The 20,848-nt window shown below is 39.3% G+C and overlaps 1 protein-coding gene across 1 annotated transcript in view; it reads right to left on the bottom strand.

The window, feature by feature from the left end:
* Positions 1-9,020: 9,020 nt before the first annotated feature.
* MTNR1B (melatonin receptor 1B) overlaps positions 9,021-20,848 on the bottom strand; it is a 37,787-nt gene continuing 25,959 nt past the window's right edge. The window contains exon 2 of the mRNA XM_052812894.1: positions 9,021-16,029. Within this exon, the coding sequence (XP_052668854.1) occupies positions 15,161-16,029 (869 nt within the window). The 3' untranslated portion in view covers positions 9,021-15,160. The remainder of the gene's footprint in view (positions 16,030-20,848) is intronic.

Genomic DNA, 20,848 nt, shown 5'->3' with positions numbered 1-20,848 from the left:
GCCTTCCAAATCTCCACGGCCCACTACAATACAGCAGCGTAAATCTGAGGTGCTCTTTAGTGTTAGTCTTTCATTATTGATGTTGCAAAGCTACATTAATATTGCTAGTCAATGAAAGTCAGTCTTTCATTATTAATGTTGCAAAACTTTAAAATCCTAAACATTTCCATTGATTTTTGCATGTCAGCTACCTACCTGATTTAGCTTGATTCCTTGCTAGATTCCCTGCAGAAAATCTTCCTCGTTCTGAGGGCAAGCAGCCCCTCTGAGTAAGTCAGGGAGAGGCAACAGGGAGAGCTGCCCATGTCTCCATACACAGTATGATTCAGATCTGTGTGGGAGTGTCTCTAAATGCAGTGTAAAAGGCTCTTGCCTCCATCCTGATGACATAATACAGGGTTTTAACTTACCTACTGTGGATGTGCCATATTTGTTTCCAAACGAATAGTGAACAGACTGAAGATACTATAAATATTCTATGTAGTTACTTAATAAACCCAAATGGCTGTAAATAAACAGGACCTTTCTGAATTAGTGAGTATATAATAATTGTTCTAAGCCTCTCTGCCCCAGCAGACCTCAATTACAACTGCACAGTATGTCAGAAAACATTTAATTACCTTCCAGAGGGCTCTGTAATTCTGCTTATAATGACTACACCTCCCTACTACTCCTGTGCGAAAATTACCCCTTTTATGAGTTTTTCTTTTGGTTTTGTTGCTGGTTTTGATTAAGGGAAACAAACAACTCTAGGGGGTCTTGCTGCCTGTCTATCAGTCCTTCTTGCCCACCAGAAAATTTGCTGTTGCTTAATTCCTTGTTTTCAGGGCTGGGCATGGTGCTGACACTTCGGTGGGATTAAATCTGACATCAGCTGAAGTCACTAGCAGTAGGGTTCAGTTCTAAATTAAGACAACAAAATGAAAATTTTCATATATGAGCCAAATGACTAAGCTGACATATATGAGAGATCCACTCATAAAACCCACAGAGCACTGAAAGCAAATTGGCTGATGAGACATGAGGGGTCCAATTGACCAACCTGTGCAAAGGTGTTTTAAATGATCTGAAATGCCACAGGATTTCTCCACAAATGTACACATTTCCCACAGGTCCTTTGTCATACATGCCTTAGAATATAGCCTCAGATATCTCAGGTTACTCAAAACAGCATTAAATACCTATTTTTAGGCAACTGGATCATGTCTTGGTTATCTATTGTAGGGTGAGGTGAACTGGTGTACAGATTCCTCTGTGTAATAAGACCTTGGACACCCAGATCACATGCAGATATCTACAGTGGTGGACACTGCTATGACAGCACTATGCTCAGAAATCAGGGAAATCTAAAAGCACCTTGTGCTCATGGATGCTCCAGAATTCAGTCTTTTGGATGAAGTATGTGTAGGAAGCATAACCATTGTGCCCTTGTAGCTGAGCCCTGAATATAGGGAGAAATGCAGAGTGTAGCTAGATGTTCCATACATCTCCTACTGTTTCTTTCTGTTTCAGGAAAAGAGATGAAATTTTGTGGATGCTCTGATTGAAGGAAATAGTAACAGAAGGAATTGTCAGCTGATTTTTTTTATATTGTCTTTGAGCTCCTGAAGATTTTTACTTGATTCCACTCTGGTCAAAAGACCTCTTTCCCATTTTACCATGACAGGATGAAATCCCAGGATGGTTTTCCTTGCCTTTTCTTTACTTAGCACATTTACTTGCAGCAGAACAGATACCATATAGTAGACATGTATGATTACTGCTACCCTACTGAAGAACGAAATCTGTAGTGTGGAGATGTGGCAGCATCACTATTGCCAGTACCATTGGCAGTTTGGACCTACATGGGTCTAGAAAATGTACATGTGTCTTGCATAAATATATCAACTGTACCGACAGATTGCTATTACTTAGGCAGCTTGGGATGAGGCTTCTAACTTGTTTTCTGGCTGTGTGGGAGATTTAAATGGTCTTTTCCAAGTGCCTTTCATAAACACTAAATGCAACCTGAGAATGACTGGCCTCTATTTCAGTGTAGCTAATCAGTTAAAAACTCAGCCGTGACCACAGGTATATTTTCTTCTGCTGAAACCCTTGTCTTCCTCTTTTCTCTATGTAACTATGGAGACTTCTTCCTGTATAAACTAGAGGAAATGCCATTCCAGCATGAAAATCTTCATTGTGAAGTCTGGAAATCATGCAGCAGTTTAGAAGTTTGACGTTTAGAAAATAACACATTAACATTTAAATGAAGTGTAAAAATAATAGACTGCTGCTGAAGTTCAAAGTGGAGGATGTGAATTTTTTACAAAGGGCACTTGCATCTTCAAAGAAAAATCCTGGGCTTCTGAAACTCATAAGGTAAATCTTGCAGCTTGTGACAATCCAGTAAATATAAATGAAAAGAGTTATGATGAAGAATTACAGGGGCTCCATAACAAGCTATGCAATAGTTACCTGGAATAAGGGCATCTGGAAAAGGTCTCTTATGCTTAGTTTACTCATTCTTTCAAAATAAGCTAGTTTAACACTTGAGTTACCAGAGGATCCTCAGCCAAATCTGAACCATTTGTCTCTGCACAAGGAGATAGCCATTATCTTTCCAGCAGCTAATGTCTCTGAAGAACCATAGGAAATGATTCAGCCCTTATTGCTGTTAGATCTCATATAGCAGAGAAGAAATATGAACGTTAAGAACAATACTTTATCCTGCTTTTCTAAACATCACTTCGGTGCCTGCTGCTTCTTTTCCTGGTGCTTCATGCTGCAGATTAAGAGGTCTATCAGCATGTCTAAAAGGCAAAAGAAGCCATACATTAAGTATGAGGTGATAAAAAACCTGCTTGTCAAGTGTTTTCTTTTAAGAGATTTTAAAAAATAATTTTTCTTCATTTTTGAATACTATGTATTACAATTTATCCAATTAACACTATGATGAAACTGCTTAAATGCAACAGAGAAGTGAACTGTCAGTCACTTGGGAACAAAGAATGTGTTAACTAGTTATGGCCTAATGAGAGAAGATTATGCTTACCCTCCAAAAGCACACACACATTTTATAATACAGAACTCCTAAAGAAATAACTAATTTCTTAATACAAAAAGCCCTATAAATTTTAACGTACATATTGTTAATACCTATAATGTTTTTTATAATATGAATAGGCAGTGATGTTTGGGGGAAGAATAAAGGAAACTTCATTTTTTTACCTTCATGACTACAAATGTGTCATGACGACTTCGGTGTCTTTGTGTTTCCAGTGGAAAAAAAAAAAGATTCTTCACATGTGTTTTTGTTGAGAGATAAAATAGGGTAAAATGTCATTTGAATTACAGAACGGTTCATCCCTTTATCCCATTTCTGCCAGTGTAAGCCATCATTTTATACTAAATTTGAGAAAATAGGATTACAGGATGGAGTGGGAAATTTCAGGTGAGATTTTTCCACAGTATGGGAGAAATTGAAGATCTAAGTTCAGACCTTCCAACATAGCTAGTATGTCTTGATTTCTTAATTATATCCCTCCTAAAGGCTCATGGTGGTTTTGCAACTGGATAAATAACAGTTTAATCCCATCCTGCTTGTCCTGAGTCTTTTACGACATAAGAACTCTAAGGAGCTTGTATGTTTATGTATGGTATTGTATGTCCACGTATATCTGTAGCTGATATTTATTAGCTATCCTTATGTATATACTGCCACCATACCAAACTCTTACAGCAGCTCTGCATGTTAGGTCTTCCTTCACCCACATGTGTGGGCAGTACAGGACCAACTGGGGAGCACAGCTCCCAGAAGGATTCAGGTTCCTTCGAATCATGAGGAACAAGGAACCACACGTTGCGGAGCCGTCCTCTCTTCAGCTGCTTCAGTGTGGCACATAAATGCCTGGGGTTATGGAGTGCCTTTAGGGTTTGTGTTGGAGCAGAGCCCAAGACCTGAGTGGAGCAAATCTAGAAGCCAGAATTGAAAGCCGGCTGAAGTGCTGACTTCTTGCCCTTACCTTGGTCATGAGGAGGCCTTGTCCAGACTGGGAATATTAACACTTGTGAGACATTGAACCAATGCTCTCTACTTTGAGGTTTCCATGGAGCCAAAAAAAATACTGCATGTTTTAGCTTTGTGTCATTAAACTATAAGGCATCCCATTCAAACTACTTACAAGAGATATCATCTAGGAAAAAAAAGAAACAAAATACTCACATTTTATTCTGATTGTTTCTAATACTTGTGGTTTTATCACTGATCTTATGATAGTTAGGTGTTTTCTTTAGCATCCAATCTCATGATACAAAAGTTAGTGGCAGCACTAGAGCAGGAGGATAGTAAATATTGCTCACATAGTCTTTGAGGAATTCTGAGTCTACTTAACCATTTTCTGAGAGACCTGGTTTTGCAGATATCAGCTTGCCTCCCAGAGGAGGGTGTGAGAAGTTCATAGGGACTCCAAGTTGCCTATATTTGTGAATGTGATGGGAACAGAAGTCATTTCCAGAACTAGCGTCTTATTACTCCGAGGAGCAGAAATATGCTGTTTGTTTGACCATTTATCTTACAGCAGCTCACTACAAATTCGTCCTCATAGCCAGTATAATTTGACCTTTTACTTGGATCTCTGCTCTCTAAGGCAGTATGATTTGTAGTGTCAGCAAATCTTTAGAGATAACGAAAAAAAAGCAAAGGCAGAAAATCTGCTTACCTGGGTTTCGTTTTCAGTGAGCCATGTAGGACTTGTTATGCTAACGGAGTTTCCTACTGCTCTGGAGAGTATTCAGTGTATGCAAGTAATTGTGTGCGCATGGTGTGTGACGTCTAGGATGTTCCCATACCTTAGATTGAATTATATGGCTGTAGAGACACCTTTTCTGATTTTTATTCACGTCATGAATAAAAATTTTGAGACATTTAACCACTCTTTTCATCAGAGGGTGCCTTTCTGGAAGGAATCTGAGTAACAGATGTATTATTTAATGAGAACAACAACAAAAAAGGTTCCCTGTCTCCTGTTTGCCGCATACTGGACTAAAGACTGACAGAATGGATCATGGTTTGCATTCATGTTCTTTGGTGATTTCTGCAACTTCAAATGCCTTTCATTAACAATCTATGAAGAAGACATCACTCTTTCTGATACATTTTTTAATTATATTTAGCTGAAAGACCCACATTCAAATTTACTGTAAAATCCCTTAGTAGTTCCAAGAATACGAGCACATGAGGGAGAATTGGTCAGGCTGAAAAGAGCACGGATGGAAAGCCTTGTAAGAAAGCTGTGGTCCTCTGGGGTGGAGTGAGGGGGACACAGAACTACATGCATCAATAGCACATCAAATTCTTTCAAATAATGCCATTTTTGATTCATAGGTTTCAGTTCAATCCATGTAATTATTTTTTTTGCATAGGAACAGTTAAGATGATGGCAGAAGTTGTTCAACAAATAAATGTATCTTTTTGAAAAATAGCTAGAGAACGAGATGGAGCATAAAACTCCAGGATCTGTATACTTTTTCCTCAAAGAAATGGCACTTGAGGCTGCCTAGTTCCTTGCATGTAGTGCATTTGAAAGATGGTCTCTATATATGGGACATTGTCATGTTGTGTTTGTTGGGTTTTTTTAATTGTTCTCCACACAAACAAATCTGGGAAAAAACCCCTTATGCAGAATGTGCTTTAATACAGATTATTTGAATGCCATATCAATTCATAATATACACCAGAGAGGGCTATTAGAGCCATTGTATTCACTTTTTGTATTTGCAGCTGAAATCTGGGCATTGTAACCAATGGCCCAAGACTATTCAGATCAATCACTGCAGTAGATTTTGATAGTTTGTATCTGCTAATTATATAAAATACTCTAAAATACTAAATGTCTGCTTGATATTTAGCAGCAGAACAACCTTTCATGGTATTGCAGTGACACCCAATTTAAGATTAGTGCCACTTCAGAGCAAAGGGAAAAAATCTTTTGATGCACTATGTTTAATGATGTAATGTTGCTTGAAATTCCTATTTCCTGCTGTGCTATTGTGTAAAGTGCTGGGCTAAGACTAATCAACCCATGCAGGAATCTAGCCCTGTGAACACAAAATTTGCATTGATTTTCAATGACAGCAATTAAAGCATGACAAAAAGGCTGCAGTTGATTAAAGACTAAATTAGGGCTTACTATTTGAAAAGCATTGGTATCACCAGCTCTTGGCTTTATGAATTATCATATATAAACTAAGGCATGTGGAATTGGTGAATACTTTACAACATAGAAAATCTATCTTGTATTTTTAAAATTAAATATATTACATATACTTCATATAAATATTTCTATGTTGGGGGAGCTTGCTAATGACATTGTGATGTCACACTGAATCATTTTTGAAATGTCATGGCAACTGGGGAGGCTCCTTGTAACTGAAAAAAGGCAAATGTCACATCATCTTTAAGAAGGGCAAGAAGGGGGATTCAGGGGACTACAGGCTGGTCAGTCTCACCTCAGTCTTTAGGAAGGTGATGGGGCAAATCCACTCAGAATTCATTTCTAAACTTATGAAAGACAAGAAGGTGATTGAGAGCAGTCAGCACAGGTTTACCAAGTGGAAATCATGTCTGACCATCCTCACTGCTTTCTGTGATGAGGTGACTGGTGCTGTGGCCAAGGGAAGGCAGTGGATGTTGTACACCTTGAGTCTAACAAGGCCTTTGACACAATGTCCCATAGTCTCCGTATCACTGAATTTGTAAGATAAGTGGAAAAAAAGGTGGGTGGGCAATTGGCTCAACTAGTGGACCTGAAGAGCTGTGATCAGTGGTGCAAAGTCCAGCTAATGGTCAGTAACTAATAGGGTCCCTCAGGGGTCAATAATGGGATCAATGCTGCTTAAAGTCTTCAGTAACAACCCAGATGACGGGACAGAGCGCATCCTTAGCAAGTTTGTGGACAACACCAAATTGGAGAAAGCAGTCAATATCCTGAAGGGCAGGGCTGCTACTCAGAGGGACCTGGACAAGCTGAAGAAATGGGTTGCAAGGAACATCACAAAGTTCAGTAAGAGCAAGGTATCACATGTAGGAGGGAATAAGATCACACAAAACTACAGGCTGGGGCCCAGCTGTCTAGGAAGCAGCTCTGCAGGAAGGCACATGGGGGTCGTTGTGGACAAGAAGTTGACCACCAGCCAGCAGCATGTGCTTGCAGCAGAGGGCTGCATTAGGAAAAGAGTCACCAGCAAGTCAAGGGAAGTGATCCTTCCACTTTGTTCAGCACTTTTAAGACCACATCTGGAGTACTGTGTCCTGTTTTGGGCTCCCCAGTGCAAGATAGGTATTGATACAGTGGAGTGAGTCCCACGGAGGCCACCAAGCTGGTGAAGGTCCTGGAGCACAGGCCATATGAGGAAGGCTGAGAAAGCTGGATTTGTTCAGCTTGGAGAAAAGAAGCAGAAGGGCAGACTGCACTGCTGTCTGCAACTGCCTGATCAGAGGATGATAAAGCTGGAGTCTTTTTGAAGGTACATAGTAATAGCATGGTAGGCAATGGGAGCAAGCTGCAATATGGGAGATTCCAAAGACATATTAGGGGAAGAAAATATACCATGAGAGTGATCAAATACTGATGTAGGATGTCCAGAGAGGTTGTGTAATCCTTGGAGGTGTTCAAAGTTGACTGAGCATGGACATGAACAACTTGATCTATTTAGATCTCTTTTGAGCAGGGGATTGGACAATTTGACTTCTGGAGGTCCCTCCAACCTAAGCTATGATTCTGGGATTCTGACAGCATTATTGAGATCATGAGGGAAAATTTACATCTGCTCATATACTGATTACCACACAGATGTGAGCACTTCAAGCCAGAGGTAGTCTTTATTTTAAAGTCTCTTAAAAATGGTTGCGAGGGTTTTTTTTTCATTTTGGTAATAACTGTTCAAAAACAGAAGAAGTGCTGACATTGAAAGCAAGAGGTTGTGAGAGAGATGGTTCTTCCTGGAAAAGCTTTTTTTGTCAGTTGTAGAGACTGTTTAAGGCTCCTCAGCCATGTAAGCAAACTGTTCTCCTTAAGGCTGCGGAAACAAGGCTGGACCAAGCTGCCTCTGACATGAAAAAGTGAGCAGCATGAGAAAGAGGTACAAATGCAGGGAAGAGTCAAAAAATAGAGCCCTGGAAATTTGCTGTCAGCGGAGGATGAGAAGGAGGGGACAGTGACAGTATCTGCTAGAGGAACCACATTTCTATTAGCAATAGTTGTGGTCTTATCCTCCCATAAACCATCCTGGAGAGCAGCAGGATTTTCAGAGTGCTTCCTGGGCCTGGCATATTCCTGCGCTTCTTTTGTGTTCACAGTAATCAGGCAAGCTTTATTCTGTGGACAAAATAAAAAGCATTGAAATTCATCATTGTGCAATCTTCCACATTTTGCTCTCATATTATCCTGTGTGTCTTCAGTGTTTTATGGGGACTTCTGAAACTTAGGAATTGCAGTGTGTGTTTCTACAGTAGAGTATCTTTTGCTTTGGAATGGGACTATATAATTTTATTTTTTGGAATTTTGCAAAGCCTTTTGGATTTTTTTCCAGGATGAAATGGTTACATTTGCACTAAATGCCCCGACCCATGTTCAGGACCTTGCACTTGGCCTTGTTGAACTTCATGACGTTCGCATGGGCCCACCTCTCAAGCCTGTTATGGTCCCTCTGGATGGCATCCCTTCCCTCCAGCGTGTTGACCACACCACACAGCTTGGTGTCATTGGCAAACTTGCTGAGGTTGCACTCAATCCCACTATCCATGTTGCTGACAAAGATGTTAAACAGCACCGGTCCCAATATCGACCCCTGAGGAATGCCACGTGTCACTTGCACATCGAGCCGTTGACCGCAACTCTTTGAGTGTGACCATCCAGCCAATTCCTTATCCACCGAGTGGTCCATCTGTCAAATCCATGTCTCTCCAACTTAGAGACAAGGATGTCATGCGGGACAGTGTCAAATGCTTTGCACAAGTCCAAGTAGATGATGTCAGTTGCTCTTCCCCTATCCACCAACGCTCTAACCCTGTTGTAGAAGGCCACCACATTTGTCAGACATGATTTTCCCTTGGTGAAGCCATGTTGGCTGTCACCAATCACCTCCTTATTTTCCATGTGCCTTAGCATAGATTCCTGCAGGATCCACTCCATGATCTTGGTGGGCACAGAGGTGAGACTGACTGGCTTGTAGTTCCCCGGGTTTTCCTTTTTTCCCTTTTTAAAAATGGGGGTTATGTTTCCCCTTTTCCAGTCAGTGGGAACTTCCCTAGACCGCCACAACTTCTCAAATACGATGGATAGTGGCTTAGCCACTTCATCTGCCAGTTCCCTCAGGACCCACGGATTCATCTCATCAGGTCCCATGGACTTGTGCACCTTCAGGTTCCTTAGATGGTCTTGAACCTGATCTTCTCCTACAGTGGGTGGTTCTTCATTCTCCCAGTCCCTGCCTTTGCCTTCTGCGACTTGGGCAGTGTGGTTGGAGCACTTGCCTGTGAAGACTGAGGCGAAAAAGTCATTGAGTACCTCAAGCCTTCTCCACGTCCTTGGTAACCAGGTCTCCCATTTCCTTCCAGAGAGGGTCCACAGTTTCGCTAGTCTTCCTTTTATCACTGATGTACCTATAGAAGCTTTTCTTGTTGCTCTTGACGTCCCTGGCCAGATTTAATTCTGTCAGGGCTTTAGCTTTCCTAACCTGATCCCTGGCTGCTCAGACAATTTCTCTGCATTCCTCCCAGGCTACCTGTCCTTGCTTCCACCCTCTGTAGGCTTTCTTTCTCTGTTTGAGTTTGTCCAGGAGCTCCTTGTTCATCCATGCAGGCTTCCTGGCGTTTTTGCCTGACTTCCACTTTGCTGGCATGCATTGCTCCTGAGCTTGTAGGAAGTGATCCTTGAATATTCACCAACTTTCTTGGGCCCCTCTTCCCTCCAGGGCTGTATCCCATGGCACTCTACCAAGCAGATCTCTGAACAGGCCAAAGTCTGCTCTCCTGAAGTCCGGGGTAGCGAGCTTGCTGTGTGCTCTCCTCGCTGCCCTAAGGGTCTTGAACTCCACCATTTCATGGTCACTGCAGCCAAGGCTGCCCTTGATGAAGCTGACTTTCTGGCTGGAGTGGCTGGGATTCCTCTGTGCGGCTCTTCAGGTGCTCTCCTGCTGACCTGTGATTCTTCTCCAGGCTCCAGGCATCTATTGCTGGCACTGGCATCAAACTGGCAGGAGTGGGATGGATTGAGGTTCCCCTCCCCCAGCAGTGTTCTTTTAAAGCCCTCTTCACTAGCTTGACAAGTCTATGACCGAAGATGCTCTTCCTCTTCTCTGACAGATGGACCCTGTCAGCCCCCAGCAGACCAGGTTTCTCAAAGGGACTTCCATGGTCTAAGTAGCCAAACCCCTGGCTGTGGCATTAGTCCCATAACCATTTGTTGATTCGCCAGATTCGACTGGCCCTTTCACACCCCTTCCCTTTGACCAGGATGACTGATGAAAAAACTACCTGTGCTCCAAGGAACAGCAGATATGTGACGTGAATATCTTCCGTAGATATTTATTCATTGGCAAATTCCCAGACTTGTGCAGTTCTTTAAAAATACAAGTCAGAAATAAAAGCAATTATTTTTATCTAAATGTGTTCTCAAAGGAAGAAGTGGAGAGACAGAAGTGCATTTCTGCCCCTGAGACTGAGCCAGGCAGAATTATTCTATTCAGTCAATAATTTGATTTGAAAACCTGATCTCACTGAAGTAATCAGTAATAGGACTGAATCTTTAGTTTTAATTCTTCCTTGAGAGTGAAATTGTCACTTGCACAGAGAGATAGGATAAGGTTAATGCATCGCTTCAGTCTCACCTCCACTTCCCTCTTTACTGAAATAGAATTTACAAGTGGTCTTCACCCATCTATGTGATGGTAAGCTTTTTCTAATCAGAGTTCTATTGTAAGACCAATTCTAGAACACATTTATTTCTTTTAATAAACAGAAAATACAACACTTTAATCAATATAGCATTAAATGCTTGAAAACATTCCAAATTTTCTGGAAACAGACTTTGTCCCTGAGGCCCTAGTTTTGCCTTCACTAGTTACCTTGTGCATAACACAGGGTCTACCTGACTTCCTTCCTCCTTTTTCTTGAAGTGTCTATATCTGATATGCTGTTATAAATACTTTTATATAATGGAAATAATAATTTCCTCAAGGATGCATAAATCTGTACGGAGCTGATATGTTCTTCCTGACTATACTTTCAAACCATGTTATAATCATATCCTCTATCTTGATGGTTAGTTACATTTTAAATTGCATTTATAATTTTTTTTTCAAATGTAAATTGAGGAAAAATGGAGTTTGAATTATTATAAGAGAAGGGAGAAAATTAATTTAAGGCTTTTGATGTAGGTAGATGGATACATTACTATATGGTGAAATAAAATATTGCTACATGAAGAGGTTTAATAACGCAAAAGCTGCATTTAGTCATCTAAATTAATAAAAATTTTATGTATTTATTTGATTGATTTCCAGGTAAATTTAAATTTATGAATTTGATTGATTTCCAGGTCAACTCAAAGGCAATGCTTTGTAATAATATATGGTATAAAAACTTACTTTAACAGGCATGAGTTATTGTCTGTACCTCAGGACTCAATAAGTAGCAGTACCTGCCACACCAAATAGCTACATTGGATTTGCAGACACCATGCAGAGCAGGATCCCATTCAGGAAGTGTGGTGGTGGTGGTAGAATCCACACCTAATAATTTAGCACCATTCCAAAATTTTTCCATCATTTGTGAGGAAGGATCAAATTTTGGAACACTTCTTTCTTTGAACAATGCATTACTGTGTTCAGCTCTGGGGTCCCCAGCATAAGAAGGACATGGACCTGTTGGAGCAAGTCCAGAGGAGGGCCATGAAGATGATCAGAGGGCTGGAGCACCTCTCCTATGAAGACAGGCTGAGAGAGTTGGGGTTGTTCAGCCTGGAGAAGAGAAGGATCTGGGGAGACCTTACAGCAGCCTTCCAGTACCTAAAGGGGGCCTACAGGAAAGCCGGAGAGGGACTTTTTACAAGGGCATGTAGTGATAGGACAAGGGGCAATGGCTTTAAACTGAAAGAGGGTAGATTTAGATTAGATGCAAGGAAGAAGTTCTTCACTGTGAGGGCGGTGAGGCACTGGAACAGGTTGCCCAGAGAGGCTGTGGCTGCCCCATCCCTGGCAGTGTTCAAGGCCAGGTTGGATGGGGCTTTGAGCAACCTGGTCCAGTGGAAGGTGTCCCTGCCCATGGCAGGGGGGTTGGAACTGGATGATCTTTAAGGTCCCTTCCAACCCAAACCATTCCATGATTCTATGTTTCTATTTTATTACTTGTGTGAGCTTCATTTAGGATAGTTGAGATACCAGCACAAGGATTCTTAAAAGTGATCTTTAATTTTTAAAGTGCAGAGGTAATTTGTAAAATGACTTCCTAAAAATTTCAAATCTTCTTCCCATGAATATGCAGAATGATAGCTGCTCACTTTTATGGCCAAGCAAGTGGTTCCAATGTTTATATTTGTTTTATGGAGCTAAAACAATAATGGGAATTTGATCCAAATTCTGGACTCTATTCTGAGTCATGTCAGCAAGCGATAAACCAAGGTCAATGGATTTACTTCTAATACTAGTTCATCTACAAGTCAGACAATAAATTTTGACTTTCAAGTCACAATTTTGAGTACTCATAGATGTCAGACAAGGCAGGATTTTCAATGAAGCAAACTTGATGTACTTTCCTGCAAGTTTTCCAGAATCTTGAAACTCCTTATTTACTTTGAGGGAAGTTTCACATGTAAATATACATGTATATTAGTTCTGTGTTCTGTACCTTTGTGTGGAAGTCATGAAGAAAGACAATACATATGAAAACTGTGTCAGACTTACAAAATTATGTTCCAAGTAGAACCTACATATTAATGATTGCTATTTTTAGCTGCAATATTTTTATTATCTACCACCAGGTTAAATTTGTCCCATCTCTTTCTTACCCCTGTTCACAAAGTTTTCAGCTTTCATCAGGCTACTACTTTGAGTCCTAGGGTACTGAACTTCAGAGACTATCAGAAACTATCTGAAGAACATGAAAGAAGCTAGAAGAATCATCACATTTGTTACTTTACTGTACTTTACATTGACTTTTGGGAAGCAAATAAAACATTTAAAATACTGTGGTTCTTTGATGTTTTTCTATAAGTATAGCAACATAAGGGTGATGTTTAATACGTCTTTATGGCTTCAGGAGCAGTATATTGGCTGTAAAAATTAACATTACTACAGAAATATTTTTCATAATAGCAAGGTCAGAAAACCCAAACTAGAATGTAATAGCAACCTGAATTCCTCCTTTTCGTATTTCAATACCTGACATGGATTTACCAGAGGCCTATCTCCTTTCCCCTGAACAGCGCTACTAACAGTAATGTGCATTTCAGGTCTAATGATAAAATAACTTAATTGACTGTGTTTGCACACAGATCCCTAATCTGATTTAGAGATAATACAAACCACATTGTGTACATTACTATGATACTGTGGGGTATAACCCAGATGATTGTAATCTGATCTCTACGGTCACTGTTACAATATAGTACCTGAAAAAGGAGAAATACAGTTTGAATTTGAGCTGAGTTTGAAAAGAAGATGGAATATCATCCTTTTATTTTATGAACTGTGAAAACATGAACTGTAAGTACGCTAGTTATAGGATTAAGATTACCTATCTTTGCCTGAAATGTGTCCACATGAGCTGCCTGATCTCCATTACAGTCAATGAAGATACAGTTAGTGAGTTCTCTCAAGCAGTTCCCCTGATCCATAAAGATGACAGTTTCAAGAAAAAGATAAAGCATTTCCTAGAACTCCATGGTCTACAGTGGGAATTTAGAAAATAAATCATGTGCAAATATCTACGCTGGTGACATCCCAAATTAGGCAAGATAAATCCCCATCTAGATGTCCAAAGCAAGGTGTTTGAACTAGTAATCAAAACTTCTTCTGAAGTCAATGAAAGGAGACCAGTACCTCCACAAAGCAATTCATCTCATCCTTGGATGCGTGTTTATCATCACAGATGAAAGGAAACATATCTCCACTATAGGGAACCTTGAAGGTTATCTTAGATTAGATACCAACAGCGGATTTTGTTCAAGATTAGATGTAGACATGTGAGGCAAGAATCTCAACTGCCATTATAGTCAAAAGGGCTGCTTCTTTCCGTCTAGCATCATTTGAGATGATCTAGGATATCCTGCCACTCCAGATGATCACAGGTCATATGCCATAATTTCCAGCCTGTTGCAAATGTGTAAAGTGTGCTAAAGTGCATCAAATGACATTGGATGTATATATTTAGGTAAATAAATGGAGCACGATGAAAATTCAATCCTCTCTAAAGGAAGAATATTGTGTAAAGTAAATGTGTAATAAATCAATGATTTGTATCATATTATCTGCCATAAAATCGACCACAAAAGATGAACACAGTAAATACACTGTGTTCCCAATCTCAGTGTATGTAAGTATGAAAAACCTGTGAGGAAAAGCTCTAATGTTAATATTTGCTTTTACACAAATATTCTTCTCTCTAATTTACAAGTTTGATTCAAAGATACTACTGCCACCAGTACCTGCACAGAAATGTGATGTTTGGCTTATGTGTGGAAAACAGAGTATCTGCTTCACCCTCTTTGTTCAGATACAGGAAGGAGGAAAATATCACTACTCAGCCTTGATGAGCTGCTGTGCCCCATAGACAAGTACCTTCACTACCTCTTCTAAGAACTGAATCCTGATCTTGTATAAAGAATGCAAAATTCCCACTGAAGTAAAAAAATGCCTCATTCATATGTCTGGGAGCAGAATTCAGCTCTCAGAACTAAAACAGCTTGCACTCACCTGCTGCTTTAATTCTGAAATGCATTTTCAGTTGATATCTTGTATAAATCATTAATTGAGAGCAATGTGCTTTATGAAGAAGCCTGTATTCCAGTCACAAAGTGCCATCCAAATGGAAAGCCCCCAAAAGTAAGCAAGAATGACCAGAACATTACAACTGTATTCTTGAGTTTCACCATGACAAACTCTTGCATTGACTATTACACATTTACAAGGTATCAGTTTTCATTTGGTCATTGTTGTTTAACGCAGGAGAGGGTTTGCTCTTCTGACCATCAGTTCCTCCTTTGGATGTGTCCTGGAAGAAAAGCCTTGGCATCCACAGTGACATTAAAATTCGTTTGTATTCATTCCTAAAATTCTGGTTAAGAAGTCCATATATTATTGCATTAAGGCAGCTGTTGAAATAGGCCATGAAGTAGCTTGTGATGAATAACCATTCAGGAACTTTTGGTGCCATTTCCATAGGATCGATGGCTACAGCCAGTCCAATGAAGTTTAGAGGTGCCCAGCAAAAGGCAAAAATGACAAAAACCACAAACATGGTAAGAAAGTTTCTGAAGTCACTTGGCTTCAGTCTTGGCTTTGTTTCTGACTTGACTCGTCTTCTAACTTGAAGCACTAAAACCCAAATTCGAAGGTAGCAGAAGCTCACAATGGTGATAGGGACGATGAAGTGAATTACCACAACAGCTATCGTATAGTAGGAGCTTGCAGTCTGAACAAATGTGCATGAATAGACGCGTGGATCATATTTTAAAGAGCCAACAAAGAAATTTGGCACAGTTGCAATTACTGTTAATACCCAGACTAAGGAGACATACAGCATCGTGTTCCAACAGCTGTACACTTTGTCATAGGCAAAACTATGACATATATAGCAATATCGGTTTATTGCAATTGCAGTGATGTTGAAAATAGAGCCTATTACACTTAGTCCCATCACAAAGCCACTCGCTTTACAGTGCATTTCACCCAACGTCCATCCATTGTGGAAAATAGCGAAGAGCACCAGTGGGTATGGATACACGGCTACCACCAGATCAGCCAAAGCTAGGCTCACCACAAATGCATTACCTGGGGAGAAAAAAAAATACATAGACATAAGTCTGAAAGCAAGCATAGTTGCAAACAAGAAGAAAATATGATATATTATTTTGGATATCTGCAATGTTAGATTATTGTTGATGTCAGCAAGCAGAAGGTATATAGACCAATAGGTCTGTATGGGAACAATTTTACAATTCAGCTTAGAACACCATGAAAATTTCTGCAGCAACATGATGTTTCAGATATGTCGGTTACTGATTATACCCTCCTTTTTATTTTAATCTTTAATAAACATAACCATCAGCGAGCCATTACATAAGAACGTGTTGTTTCAGCGTAGCCAACTCCATAGCTGGATCAAATAAGGCGAAAAAGAAAAAAAGTGTGAATTGTGCCAGGTAGGCAAGCCATTATGCCATTCTAACATATCACTAACAAGCTTGACAGCTATCAAGGGGAAGGATATACAAAGACTAGGTCTATAGGGATTAGAAAGATGTGTTGGTTTATGTATACTTTAAATTGCTACACAATAGTCTGTAGAATAGATATTTTCTGCATGAATGCAATGGCCTACCCATACCGCAGTTATCTTCCCACTGGATTGACTAAGGAAGAGTGAGTTGCCTTCACCACCCTCTGCAGAAAGGCATATTTAATTATACAAAGGAAAAATGCATGAATGCAAGAGAAAGGATTCAAATTCATGGAAGAAACCTTTAGATCCTTTTCTGCTGATGATGTTTAAAGAAATTTTAGTGATATGGTTGAGACTTATTGTCTCTCTTTAAACAGTGTCCTTTTCATCAGTTTGAAATTTCTGGACATTGTATCTAACGATACTTAAATAAAATAGTGAGATAGTAAACTATAATCCTGAAAAATGAGATGCGAAATCATTCTCTAGGAACTTCCCAGGAGACAGAAAACAGACGTACTAACTTTAGATTCTTGGCATTTAGGTAGCATAAAGCACATTTCTGGTTTACATACTCACTTTTTGCTTAAAGTCCTTCACAGCATGAACAGAAGTGCAAAAGTCCCAAGTAGCTTTTAAAATTGTGTGTGGAATATAATAATTTTTTGAAAAGACCAGTTAGATGCTCAATTCTACAAATTCTGAGCTTTCTAGTCCTCATCTAGGAAAGCAGTTCTCCATTTAATTTTAAGTACAGAAATAATGGTGTGGATAAGGACATCATTAGCTGGGAGCCATAAAACCAACAACCATGTAGGATTAAACTCCTCAAAAAAATGGCAGAAGTTCACCTGTATACTGTTTGCTCCACCTGCTCTGGATCTGTAGCTTGCTTAACCTGAATTAAGGAATGGGGACCTCTCTTTCTCCCATACACTTTCAGGGAAGACCATGCTTATCAGAATTTGCACAACAGCTAGTGAACTTAACAGAAAGCAGGATTATCCATCTGTAGCTACAGAAACATGGCTCATCTCAAGAGTGGCGTACAACTTATTTTAGACAGTTCCTTGTTAGATGTTTAGCAGCCTGTCTCACACGCTCTTTAAAGGCCACACAAGTGTTTTCATACTATGGTTCACTGACGTAGTACTGAATGTGAGGCAATTCCATGCTATTTGTCTTAGAAGCAGGATGTAAAACCAATAGTACTGTGCTGGTTTTTGTGCCCTCCCGAGCCACAGTCACTCCCTGCTTTAGGGTTGAGGGGGGTCTATTTGAGTATGTTGCTGGACCTGCATAAGGAGACATTTCCTGCTGGCTTTATATGTACTATACTGAATACAATCCAGTAATGTCATGCTGTTGTGAAAAATGTAAACATACATTTCAGATGCAAAACCAGATAAAGTAATTTTTCTGACTGACTTACTCAGGATCGCTAAGGCATTAGAAAAACGTCTCCAGCTTGGGGCTTCGCACTTCAAGAAAGAAGTAAACTATAATTAGAGTTAATCTAGAGCAAAGCAAGTATCTACTAGTTTTACAATCTGTGAGGAAAGACTGAACAAACTAGGGACATGATTGAGGTGGACATGATAACTTTGAATAAGCAAAGCAGGAAGGATATAATCCATTCCCATGACTGTGGTGAACACAAACAAACTCCAGTCACAACAGGAAGTTTCAAATTAGATGTTGAGAAAAACATTTTAATGGCAAGAAGAAGGAAGTGCTGGAACATCTTGCTTTGAGTCTGCCCTTGGAGGTTGTAAGAAAAAGTTAAATAAGCATTTGCCAGTACTGGTCTAGGTACAGCTGATCCCTGTTTTGAGCATAGGAAGGATGACATGACTTTGAAGGCCTCTTCTAGCCATATGATAAATAGGATAAAAGACAAGGCTAACAAAGGAGCAGGGGCATCTTTATCAGAATGTATTTACATCATGGCAACAAAAATTTCTCTTATGTTTTTTCATCACTGTATCTGACATTAGAAGATAGAGGAGTCAGGAGAAAGAAAGAAAGAAACAAACAAACAAAGAAATATTTTTTTCTGTTTTAGAATGCCTTTTGGAAAAAGATTTTTGGAGTTCAGTCTGGGATGTGTGCTAAAATTAATCTAATCTAATCCCTAAGGCCTCCCATCATCAGCTTATACCTAAAATGTAATTGTTCAGTTAAAATCAAGCAGGCATTCAGTTCTTTCAATCATATTTGGAAATTTGGCAATAGAATTTCAAAATTTTGTGTGTAATTTAGGACTTCTTGAAAATCCCAGCTGCAATGAATAAGGACAGCCAGCAATGAACTTGCCAAAACCCTAATATACCACTTTACAACACAGAAGAAAAATGGTGCAATATCTATAAAGGCCTCAAGCGATTTGTCACTTTTATGGCTGTTTACAGGTTCGAGTGTTCACGCTGTGCACTGCAAATTAAGGTCCAATATTTTTTTCTTTCTATGATGTGGCTGACTGCAGAATGAAGTTTAATATATTACTGCAATGAATAATCTACAAAAGCAGAGAGAAACTTTTCTAATTCATAAAAAATACATAATCAACATTTTGAGAAATCAAAGGTCTTAGACGGCATTTAAGTGCTTGAAGAAAGCAAATGTTCCTTGATACACCTAAGACACAGCATCTGGAGTGGCTATAATTACATTCGTAAGATAATGAAAGAGGTAACTTTTTGCTGTCTGTAACAAAATAGAAACCACAGAATGCTCATCTAGTTGGAATTATTATCATTATTTCCATAATTTAGCTGCTGGACTTTGTTCCTAGATTTCAGTTCATCAGACAGAAGATTATATTCATTTATAAGAAACACATTTGCTTACTGGTATGGAAAGACCCCTTAATTACAAGCAGCAGCTACTAAAAGCCAAATATCTAGCCAGGGACTAAAAAAGATACATATATGTGCTGTTTTAAACATTGGTAGTTGGGTGCATAAAAAAGTAAATTAGTTCTGACATTGACTTTGTGTGCAACAGAACTAGATTGATATTTCAGGAAGCATTCTTGCATATTGGTTTTGTTACCCCAATTAACAGGAAAAAGGGAACTTTCACAGCCTCATGTAATCTTGATATGACTTGATATTGTAAGAATTTAATCACAGAACAGACTTTTTGGTAAGGTCAGGGCTTTTAAGGGGTAAGCATCTGCTTTGTGAAAAGACAATTGACTTCTACCAATTGTCTCTACCAAAAGCAGAAGCAATTGCAATCACCAACCATTTTTTAAAGGTTTTGCTTCTTTCTTTGGTTTCAAACTGGCTAAAATGTTTAAGTATATATCATGGCATTTTATTTTTTATCGGATGGTGTTTTGGTTATTACATATCTGTTTAACAAGTTGTTATACACTGCATACAGATATCACCCTCTTAGCTGTATTTCCCCCGGCTGCAGTCATGTTCATCCTTGTTCTTCTCCACCTATTACTCTTGTCTTCTTTAGCATACAAAGGCCTAGCTTCAAGACGGGAAAATTGTTTCTATACAGCCTATTGTGCAGACTGGTGCTGTTTCCTCTGCCCCCTCTTCTCTTACTGTCTAACTTGGGTCGCTGTGTAGCAACAAATGTAAGGAGCAGGGGCAGGCAAGGCAGAAAGTGAATGAGTATGACTATAATGTATTGGCAGATTTTTTTTTTTAAATATCAAAGATCAATGACTCAGGATAGTTATTTATTCTTCCATTTCCATATCCTTACCTTAAAGGAAAACTCAGAGTTTGCAGATTTCTTACTTAATTATGTCTTCAGTTGGAATGTAAGTGGGAAAGGCCTTTGTTTGGTCTTAAGGCTTAAAACCTCCTCTAATAATCAGTACTGTTTATAATTAAATAGCCTTTTATACTGGCTGAGAATGGTAAGAACTAGATTTTTTCTATGATATCACTCTGACAGCTACCTGTAGGTATTTATCTATACTAAAGGAAAAGGAGCAAGATCTTGACTTTAATGAAGTAAGTAAGAGTCCTATCTTTCCATAAAATGAAGCCAATCATTCCTCTGCAGAGTTCACAGTAACAGACATCCTCAAGAAGAAATTAGGTTAACAGACTGTCTGTCCATACACACCAGGTATTTCTCTAGTGTTAGCTCATTCTTCAGCCCCCTTTTTTATTCCTCTGCCAGAATCCTGTAGCCCCTGTACTCAAAATGAACTAAAATAAGAGAATTCTGGCTCTGATAGCTTTCTTGATGTGGTTGATGTATAAAGACAGAATCTGGGCTCAGTTTCTAGACAGCCTTCTAGTCAAAGACACAAGATATCAGTTCAGGGATGCATGGTGTCATCCATTCTGTAACTTAGTCTTATATAAACACTACGCATACAAAATGCTATTTTGCTCTAGTTTTTAAAATGTTCACAAAATACACAAGGTGCCTCTAATATTTTACTTCTTT

This window comes from Harpia harpyja, chromosome 17 (genome assembly GCF_026419915.1).
Source record: "Harpia harpyja isolate bHarHar1 chromosome 17, bHarHar1 primary haplotype, whole genome shotgun sequence".
Taxonomy (NCBI): domain Eukaryota; kingdom Metazoa; phylum Chordata; class Aves; order Accipitriformes; family Accipitridae; genus Harpia; species Harpia harpyja.
Note: the sequence above shows the minus strand (reverse complement) of the source record. Positions and strands in the feature narration are given on the sequence as shown.